Below are 11,421 nucleotides of genomic sequence, written 5' to 3'. Positions count from 1 at the left end.
ACTCAACTGGATTCTATACCATTTTTAAGGAAATACATAGAAATACTTTATTTTTCTAATAAGTTCTCTCTATATGGATGCAGATAGTGATGTAAATATACGCACACATAAGGATTATAATATTTAATCATTTTATTTCTCAAAAATGAGTACCTATAAAATAGATTTCTTCGATTATCTCATTCCTACAATAGTGTACTGAGTGAGCATACGTTTCTTTTCTCACTGCACAGAAAGGTTAGGGTCCATTTTCGTGGGTACATTTTTAGCCTATTGTCCTTATTGATTATTGAATTCAAGCTGTGGCTTTATAACAGAAGGCTATTTTGTCACTTGACAAAATAACTTTGTCAAGTGAAAATGTACAAACATAAAAAATAATACTTAAATAATTTAATTTGAAAGCCAAATGTGTCATTTAAGTGAGGGTTTTCCTCATCCTCTGTGATTGTACCTTAGCCTCTTGGCATTCAGCACAGTCGGTGTAGGTTTAGGACTACATGCAGGAAAAATGAGAAGACAAATGGCCCCAAAACAGAATAATAGTAACTGATGTCTTGGAGGTAACATAATTCCAGAGTTAAAAATGTATATATCTGCATTCATATATTCTTTTTCTATGATTTTGTATGTATGAGCATATATATTTAAATTAGACTTAAAACAAAAATTAATCTGCATTTGTATATGGTTAGGTATTTTTTACAGGAAAATGCCATGATAGTTTATCTCTACTCTATTTTTAAACATTTTCTATCCTATCAAAATTGATACTTAGAAGTCAGTATTGTAAACAATGCTAAAAATGAACATCCTTGTGGCTAGTTCTTTGCACACATTCAAAAATGTTTCCTTAGAATAAATTCTCTCCTGTATAAGCACTCTCACAATTTCTGAAATACCATTCCATAATTATCAACTGTCTATATCCTAAACTTTTTTCACTGAATATTTCCTTTACCTCCTAGTTGAAATATAGTTCTTAACTCAAGGCACAACATTCTCTATAGCCTTCTCAAGTGAAGGTTTCTCATCCTCCCATGCTCCAAGATGCTTTAGGATTGAAGACTTAGTTTGTATCTGCCTTACATTAAGAAGTAATTGATTATTACCACAGATCGTTGCTATCCATACACTTGCAAAACCCTGTTGCTCCTTTGAGGCTCACACGATTTTGCCAAACCACCCTCTTTCCTCACTCATTGCTAAACTTACAGATTCTGTGGTTCCTCTACCCATTTATTGAAGACCTGACACTTGCTTCTCTACTCCTTTAAGTCCTACATTTACCCTCAGTGCCATGAGCATCTATGTGGTTGATTTTCAACATCCAACTCATGTATTGCCTTGCCCTTCTCATCTCTATAATCTTCTCCTCAACCCCATTTCAAATCTATTCTTATGTCCAGACTTTGTTATCAATTGGAAATACTCTATCTGAGTCATAACTTTGGATATCTCTTGAAATCCTAACCTTCCTTCTTACAGTCCTAGTTACTTCTAATGGATCAGCTAATTTTCTAACTCATTGGCTCTTCTAATTTTTAAATTCTTCACATCCATCACTGCCCATCCTCACTGAACACACACTCACAAACAGTCATCTTAGTTTTCTTCTGATCCTGAGGTTCATCATTTCAACAATTTTTTAATGATGTCTTAAATTCCACTAAATTCTCTTGTCCCATGGTCTTTTCATCATTCATACATGACTGAATTCCAGGGAGAATATAACTATCTGAAAAATGACTCACCTTTGCCCAAATCACCTCAGCTCTCTGGAGAAAGCTCCAAAAAAATGTCACAAATATGCAGGAACTTTCAATTCTTCTGGGCCCTCAACTTTGCTCACATTCTTAGTATATCCCTTTAGTCTATTCCCACTTTCCCCAATATCTGTTTCCAACTTCTGCAGTCCCTTCAAATCTCCAATTCTTACCACCTGCCCCTTCATCTTTCTACATATTTAAAAGAAATATTATGAACAATCAGATGAGAATTCCTTCAACTTACTAATATCCAACCAACAAACCTACCTACATTCATTCATACTTTTAAGAGGATGCTCACAGTGTGTCCATGCTCCCCAATCTATTAGGTTGACTCCTATGAAAATACCAATATATAACCGTTTTTTACCTACAAGAATGACAGTTTCATAGCGGTTAGTCTAATAGTTTAGAATTCATGGTCTTTAAAATGTGCTCTGGATCCAAACCCCTTCCCAGTTCAGGATCTGTACTGGTTTGTTTCCACCCTTGCAAGGCTGTCCAAAACTCTATATAAAGCAATAATAGCAATGATACTCCACCAATTCAATGCAACTTGTTGCTTTGTCCTCTCTTCTCATCCATAGTCAAACTTTACCAAAGCTTTTGTTGATATTCACTGTCCTATATTCTCCCTTCGATTTTTTTCCTCAAACCCACTGCAGTTTGCCTTCTGCCCACACTGATATGCTGATCTTCTTGTCATGGTCACCAGTGACTCATCTTTACTTATCCCAATGGAGATTCTAAATTTTTATCGTATTTGATAAAACAACATTTGACACTGTGGACCAATCTCTTCTTAAATACCCTCTATCCTTCATTATCATAGCACATTTATTTCTCCTTATTTTCTTCTTTGATCTCCAGGCATCTTCACACTTTGCCCATGTATTAACTGTTGGTTGCTTGAGGATTCTTCTCTGGGTCCTCCTCTCATTCTATTCGTTCAATTAAAAATATTCTTGAGCATCTGCCATTTTCCACTTGCCAAAACTACAATGATGAATTTGGGACTTTGACCGTACCCAGCTTGTTCACCAGCAGTGTTCTTAGTGACTCTTAGGATGTGGCATAGTATAACCTTGTGCAGCGAGCTGGTATATGGTGCACTATGGGAACACATGCTCAGGCAGAGATTCTACACAAATGACCAATTTATTACATACAAAGGACAAAGGGTCAATAGAACAGGGAAAAAGCTCCCATCATAGGTAGTCCCTGGAGAGGCAAACTGCTTCAGGGGTCAGCGTCGGTGAAGGGCAGCTCCACCAGTCCCTCCTGCTTCACGTCAGAGATGAGGGAGCTTGTGCTGCTTGAATGCTGTTTTTTTGTGTAGCCCATGGGGAAGAGACTCTACCACTGATCAAAAAGCATATCAAGCAACCTTTATTTAGAGTTCCCCCCATAGAAAGCAGCTAGGGATGCTTGTTCTTGGTTTCAGGTTCAGAAATAGAATGGTCAAGTCATTCTATTTCTGGGTGGAATGTTTTTCAAGGAGAAGCATGATGCTTCTTCAAGGCTATGAAATGAGTATATATTGAAGCATCTGCAAACAAACAGGCAAAAGGAGAAAAAGAGGTGGGTAGGTGGGGACTAGGAGATGGTCTCTGAGCTTGTCCAGAACTTCTCCAGCAGACCCCAGTAATCCCTTTTAAAATGGTAAAATTGTCAACATTGTATAATATTTAAAATGTCCCTGCAAGAGTTAGCAATGTAAAATAATGATTTTATTTTATGGACTTATAAAGGAGTAGTTTTTAGTCTTAAATTACTATCCATATACTATTAAACTCTTGTTCAGATTATATTCCCTTATTTTACAAGTACAGAGCACAGGTTTGTTTTTTTTTTCTCTCAGTTTATTGGCCATCTATGTGGGACAGTCTTCCAAATATTCCAGGATTTGATATTTTACCAGGATACAATGCAATCTTTGACCCTCAGTTTTGGTAAATGGTTCAGAAACAATTTCAGTCTCATATGCAGGGGTTGCAGTGAGTGCACACTGAGAAAATTTCTTATGTCAACCAGGAGTCTAAATAACAATAATGTGAGCCAATATTATTTCATTTCACAACAGCAAAAATGTTTTCAGTCACTACAAAATACAAATCTTGTAACTAGGCACATATAAGGGGAAAAAGAAACTATAATCATGGTCTCTGGTTAGGAAAGAAACTGAGTGAGAGAAAGCAATGAGAATCAAACACAATTTAGGATTGAATAATGGTTAAGCATAGGTATAATTAATGCACTTTCACAGTATCCAGACTTCTGGTTATATATGAGATGATTTGGGGTAGAATAAGGAAGGATCATTTTTAATTTAATGATTATATATTTACTTTAATATATATTAGAGAATATAGCTACTATGCTTAGCATCTGACTATATTAAAAATGAGATTTTTTTTAATCTAAGGATATTGATACTATAGGTGCTAGAGAATATAGCAAAATTTGTGATAATTACAAATGAAATTTGGAAAACACTCAAGAAAATAACAATTATATGTAAGTGATATAGAAAATGAAAATTTCAAATAAATAGATGGGTGAAATCTTAAAGATGAATACATTTTTTATAACTTGAGTAGCTGGCAAGAGGCATGCCAGCCTGGAATTATCAGACCCTGCTATGGTAACTAGGACCACTCATCGTAGGTTATGTAAGAGGTGTTTTGTTTTAAATTTTGTTACTGTTTTGACCAAATGTTGACATCCTCAAGAAAAAAACATAAATCACAAATCCTTTCTTTTAAAACAAATATTGATTTTATAGGTTTGTTATGTGGGAGTTCTTATATGCTTCAGAATGCCTTAATATATATCACAGGAGAAAATGCTATGAAAGATTTGATTTTGTAGTTTCCTTATTTTTTCTAAAATTACTATAATTAAATATTGCTTTGCTTATCATTTGACATGACTAGTTGAGTTTTCTAAAACTTTCCAATGTATACAAATGGAGTCCTCTATAATCCTTGCAGTTCAAGTTCAAATATCAACTCTGGCACCATATTCATGTCTTCTCCAAAAATTCTCCATTTTTCAAAAAAAGGAATACATTGAAACCAAGAATACTGAAATACTCCCATTACAAAATAAATAATGGTTTAGAGCAAATAGCATGGAAAAAGTGCTATATTTGGGGTCAGAGCATCTGGCTTTGAGTTATGACTCTTCCAGCTAATAATCTTTGTGAACATGTTTTTACCTCTGTAATGATACCTGAGATAAACACCATGAGAACTACAAAGTTTGCAAATGGAATTGGCTTTCATTGTCATGGATCCAGTAGGGGTGCTTGTGAGAATAAATTCAGTATATTTTAAAACAGGATTTGGCCATGACCTTTATGCTCAAGGCAGCTGTGAAATAAATGACCAAGTGACTTTGTAGGTTCTATTGTACTTTTTTGACTTGATTGCTACCCAGGTACCTGAGAACAGACCGAACAAAATGGTTTATTGGACCCCTACTTGTAAGCTAATTCATTCTCTTCACCAAAGGGTTTTAGATCTCTCCATTGGGAATAGTCATTCCCTGGAATCCACCTCTTTTGGGATGTCTTAAAAGTCACAGTGCAGGCAGACAATGACCTCATTATCATGAGACATATACCGTGTGACACAGGTGTGCCTCTCCCAGGGGGTCTCCTGGATGGCTCCACTGTGAGGGCCTGGCTGCCATAGTTACTCTACCTAGTCTTAGAAGCTCTTAATTGCTGCCATGTGCTATTCTATAAGTCTTGGGGCAATTCTAAACCCCCTGAATCTTGGCTGAACATACTAAAGTTATTTCTTAATACAATTATGCTCAGCAAAATTTACTTCCCTGTTTTCAAGCTTCTATGTTTCTAATATGTCTCTTTGACAATTGCTATGGTAATTTTTTATTCAAATCTGTGTTGCACAGGGAAATTTTTTCTAAGTCAAAGGCAGGGAACTTAGATGGACTCAACTAATTCCTACTTTTGTGATGTCAGACAAATTCCATTAGCCTCAGTTGTCTCAATTGGAAAATGGGCATGATAGCACTTACACTGTGAACCTTACATAAGTATTGGGTAGGTCAAGTGCTCAAGAGTAGATTAAAGCCATTTATAAACTTTAAAGGGCTATATAAGTGGAAGGTAGTAATTACCATCTTTATTATTATTTCTGAGGTGACCTGCGTTTCACCCTTACGATCCTCATGCCCTTACACCTCCACCTCTTTGTTCTCCCAAACTTGTTTGGATGAGGTGGTGCAACCATCAGTAAAGGGCTACTCCCTAGCTTTTCAGAAGCCAGAAGACTCTAAAGGCAACCTCTTGAGCTTGTGATTACCCTGTCCAAATTTATCAAGCACAGATAGAAAGAACCCTTAACAACTAAGGTAGCTTACCATGCATATACAAATGCCAAGTAATAAATACAACTTCTGGCAGGTATTTACCTTTAAAATGTGAGGGTGAGTAATCAGGAAGTGGAGAAGAGAACTATCCAAGTAGAGATCCCTTGGATACCATGTTGGCAGAATTTCCAAAATGATCATAATTTTTATGCCGCACCTTGACTGCCTTGAGCCAAGCAATTATCAATCTTTGCAGTTTTCAAACCACCTAATTGTGTTCAGCAGGGTCAGTCACAGCCAAAACCACTTCTTTAATCAAGTGTGATAATATAGTTAACATTGACTAAGCACTTGCTATCTCTCTGCATCCTCAATATATCTCAGTAGGGATCATCTCTATTATACAGATGAATAAACTCAGGCTCTGATAAATGAAATAATTTTCCCTAGGTCATACAGCTAGTGAGTGCTAAGGCATTCTGTCTGAGAACAGCCCAGGATTTTTCCACCATCCCTTTGCCTCTCTTCAGAGGGCTGGTGAGAGATTTATTTGACCAGGGCAACCTTTTAAGCAGTAAGTAAAGTAGGGAAAAATTGTTTGGTTTTTGTTAAAAATTTTGCTAAAATTAATTGGAAATAGCAGGATATAATGCAAAAAAACTACTTTCTTTCCCTAAAACCCATCAATGCATAAAGTAGAACATCACTGCATAGTCTTCAGGCAGTTAAGAGAAAGGTCTTCCTCTTAACTCCCTAAATAATTCCATCAATTCTTTACTTTTTTTTCAAAGCAAATCTGATCAATTGTAGGACAATAAAACTAGAACCCAGTCTTTCAATCCCTATCCCATACTCTCCTCACTTGCATTGCATTGCTTCTGCAGAAAACAGAACAAAGACAGTTCAACCAATCAATCAGGAATTTATTATCCACCTTGATACCGGCACTGTGCTAAATATTTCTTTGGCAACAGAAGGAAAGACAGAGAACATGGGCATGCAACCAAGATGTAAGAAAGACACAACAGAGCAGATATATTAGGGGGAGCTTGTGGATGCTCTTCTCTGATTATTTCAACTTTCTCAGTAAAACGGAATCAATGCTATCAGCTGTGGGCAAGGATGGAGGAAGAGGAATTGGAGATTTGAGAAAGGAACTTATTAAATAGCTATCTATTTCTCACATTAAGAGAGGGTGACTAAATTAGTGTGATGACCAGAAAGTACTGAAGACCTCTTTGAGGTTGGTTGTAGTGAATTTCAAATGAGGTTCATCGGCACTTTTTCCCAGCCATGTATTTGTAAACACAAGTGATATTTAACCAGGGTTGAAGTTTTGCTAGACCATTATTTTAGTGAGAATGTAATAGACTGACGGTCTATGTCAGGGAATGAGTATGACGAGGGACTGTGGGATTTAAGGTAGGTAAGGAGGGCACTGAAAAGATACTGGTGGAAAAGACACAACAAAAAAAAGGTGGTAGGATCTTTGGATTGTAGGTCCCAGTGAGATAGATGACAGACTAGTAAGGCAGTGAGTTGGAAGATGGTAGATGAAGAGTTGGATGATTAAAATTGAGTTTATGGAGAAATTGCAGTTAATAGTAATGACAGGGTATAATGAATGATGACAGGAGTGCGCAGCTGAGGTAGGGAGAAGGAAAAGGTCATTGGCATAAATAGCCAGAAGAAAGATAGCACATGACTAATGCAATAGAACAGGTATGGACAAAGCAGTATAAGAAGCTACAAGATAGTTACTAAATGGGGTGGAATAGCTGTGAAAGGAATTAGGAGGGAGAAACCATTTGAGAAACACATTGAACGACTTCCAGAAATGGAAATGCTGACAGCTAAGAAAAGGAAGATAGAATTACAGAGGTGGAGAGGGCATTTTACAGAGAGAAGATCTTGTTAGCAAAACACAGGAGTGGGTAAATGTAAAGAATGAAATAGTACATATGAAGGGACATACTATACATTAAGATATCAAAGGAAGCTTAGACTCATCAAATGAAAAGCCCTTATTTTAAAAATGGAAATCATATAATGGTCCTCCCACATTTAAGATCATCCACTGGATTCCTGTAACAGTCACAACAAATACACCTTGCCATGGGCTCCAAGGTCCTTTTGATATGCTCCTTGCTTTCCGCTTTGACTGAACTTTCCCCTACTCTTCCCAGGGTTCATCATGATCCAGATATAAAGGCCTCCTCTCTTCTGGCAACTCGACAAGTCCACTACCGTTTCAGCTTTCAATATTTATTTCCCACCTAATTGTTCTTTCCCCAGGTTTCCTTATAGCTGTGTCTGAATAATTGACCTCTCAGTTCTCTTCGGTGATGATTCCCTTGCTCCCTACTTTCAGTCACTCTCTATTATGTAATGCATTTTAGCTATACTAGTTGAAATTTATTTTTTACCTTATTTGTATTCTGTCTGCTTCCGTTAGCCTGTGAACACTATAAGAACAGTTGACCCTGTCTTCTTCACCACAGTTTTTCCAGCAACAAAATCAGTTTTTAACACATAATGGGATCTCTATAAATATTTTTGAATAAGCAAATGGATACTAAGGCAAAGGGTTTACAGGCTATGTAGTGAGAGTTCTATAAGGTTTTTGTACTAAAGTCTCATATAGGCAGAATAGTATATTAGGAAATGCTTTGGGCAGCGATCTCATAGGATGTCTTGAAAGGGAAATTGTCTAGAAATAAAGAGATTGGTTAATGTGTACCCTAATTGCTCAGATGAAACACATTGAATGGCTAAAATGGAATGTTAGGGAAAAGAAAAGAAGAGGGAAAATAGGAACAATAATTCAGATTAGATGGAAGAGCTGTGGATTTCAAGATTTAGAGAGTAGGCAACATGGAAAATTGTGAATAATTTTATTAATACTTATTTTGGTTTTAAAAATGTGATAAAAAATGTAAAAGGAAGGAAGGGAGAGGGGAGTATAGAAATGAACAGAATAAGGAATAGAGAGTAAGAAATAGAGAAAAAGGCAGAGGCAGTGGAAGAAAAGAGACAGAAAACCACTATGGGACATAAAAGAGAGGAAGAAAAGATTGGTGAAGATGTGGAGAATTTGTAATCGTCATCTATTGCTGATGGGAATGTAAAACAGTACAACCTTCTTGGGACCCTCTGATAGTTCCTTAAAAGGTTAATCATAGAGTTACAATACAATCTGGCAATTCTACTCCTATGTATATATCCAGGACAGATGAAAACATATGTTCACTCAAAAATTGGTATGTGAATGTAGCAGCATTACTCTTAGTAGCCAAAAAGTGGAAACAATCCAACTGTCCATCAATTGATGGGTCGATAACATGTAGTATATCAAGATAATGAATATTATTCAGCAATAAAAAAAATGAAGGGTGCACGGGTGGTTCAGTGGTAGAATGCTCGCCTTCCATGCAGGAAACTCGGGTTCAATTCCCAGACCATGCACCCACCAAAAAAAAAATTAATAAAAAGAAATGAAGTCTACATGCATGCTACAACATGCATGAATCATGAACAATTTGTGCCAAGACCACAAAGTGTATGATTCTATTTATATGAACATCTACACTAGACAAATTCATAGAGACAATAAGTAGAATGATTGCTATGGGGTTGGGGAAAAATGGAGAGTGACTGATAATGGATATGGTTTCTTTTGGGGTTGATGAAAATGTTCTAAAATTGATTGTAGTGATGTTTGCACAACTGTTTGAATATGCTAAAAAACATTGAATTGTACGATTTAAGTGGGTAAAGTATATGGTATATGAAGTATATCTCAATAAAGTTGTTTAAAAAAAGAAGGAAGGGAAAGGAAAGGAAAGAAAGAAAGAAGGAAGGTAAGTCGGTGGAGAAGGGAGGAAGGTAGACAGCAGACAGCTCTGGAAGTGCAGAAGTGTGTTTTCATTAAATCAAAATGCTGTCGCTCTTCTTCTCTGAATCTTTCAGTCACTTATCTAGTGTTATCAGTCTTTGTGGCAGTCACAGGACTTATCCAGCTATTCACATAGTTCTTTCAATACCTCTTCCTGACTCAAGAAAGACCTTAGTTGGTTTTCTCCTCAAATTTGAAATTTTATTTTTTAAATAAAAACTTATTTCCCAATGGCCAGATACAGTGATAACAGGACTTCTTCATTAGCAAAAAAATTGTAAACAATGCATTTGTGCATGTTTCAACTTTCAGAATAGCCCCATTTATAATGGAATAAAGACGTGTGGTTACGTAGTAGTACATGAGAGATGACTAAGAATGAACTATGCTTAATTGAAAACCTAAGCCGAAAGCAGGAAACGGTAACAACAATAACAAAAACACCCCGAAACTGAAGCAGTATTGTCAGAAGTGGAGGGGAAGTACTGCTCTGGCCCATCAACTTATCTTCAATAGCCTGAGTCAAAGGCATATACATCGTTTTTAGTCATCGTCATGTTTGTTTTCATTATCTTCAAAATCTAACATTTCCTTCAAGGAACAGCTTCTCATGGAACGCCATCATGTAAATTTGCATTAATGAGCAGAGCTTTGAAGGGTAGCGTTCAGACCTTGATTATCCTGCTTTGATCTACTAAAAGACCAGTTATTTGAATTATTTTTAATTATGAAATTTGTTAACTTTCTAGTTATTAAACAGTATGTCTTTGCTATTTGCACAGTGGAAGTTATGGAAACAAAACACAGCTTGTCAAAAAATAAAATGTAAAAAACACTCAAATCTGCATTTACTCTTTTGCACACTTTTAGCATTTCTGACCAGATCACAGATTTTATGGAAGTCTCATCGCATTTAGTGGTATAATTAAAATAATGTCCATCGGCCTTAGTAAGCCACTGTTATGAATAATAACATCACCATCCCCTGATTTACCTAACAATAACACCTTTCTAGAATTATTCTGTCTTCTCTAGACAATGGCATAAAACTCTAACTAGATGATTCATCCATCTTTTCCTAAATCTTTCCATAACCATGTTTTTTTCCCAGTAATTCTTTCCCTGTAAGTGCTCCAAAGTGTGTGCACCACATATACTGAATCCAGCAGTTACTCCTGCAGGCTCTTCCCACCAAGCTAGAAGTCTTTTTTGTATGCTGGATCATGCCATGGGAATAGGCAGGATTTTCCTAGGCTCCTGAGCTACTTCATAGTCTGTGAGTAGTTTGTTAATATGATGTTACCACTCAGATTCCAAGGTCCTGGTCACCAGTCCCCACTTTTATTTCTTCCATTCCACAATCCGAGTCTTACCTGCCACCAGCTTACTCCACTCTATCTCGGCAAAATCCTTGGT

The 11,421-nt window shown here is 36.5% G+C and overlaps 1 protein-coding gene across 1 annotated transcript in view; it reads left to right on the top strand.

Annotated features, from left to right (window-relative positions):
- The first annotated feature begins 7,491 nt into the window (after nt 1-7,491).
- LOC143663414 (transmembrane protease serine 11G-like) overlaps nt 7,492-11,421 on the top strand; it is a 28,784-nt gene continuing 24,854 nt past the window's right edge. The window contains exon 1 of the mRNA XM_077137092.1: nt 7,492-7,532. Within this exon, the coding sequence (XP_076993207.1) occupies nt 7,492-7,532 (41 nt within the window). The remainder of the gene's footprint in view (nt 7,533-11,421) is intronic.

The sequence above is a fragment of the Tamandua tetradactyla genome, chromosome 19 (assembly GCF_023851605.1).
Source record: "Tamandua tetradactyla isolate mTamTet1 chromosome 19, mTamTet1.pri, whole genome shotgun sequence".
Classification (NCBI taxonomy): domain Eukaryota; kingdom Metazoa; phylum Chordata; class Mammalia; order Pilosa; family Myrmecophagidae; genus Tamandua; species Tamandua tetradactyla.
The sequence above is the reverse complement of the archived record's forward strand: the minus strand, read 5'-3'. Positions and strand labels throughout refer to the sequence as shown.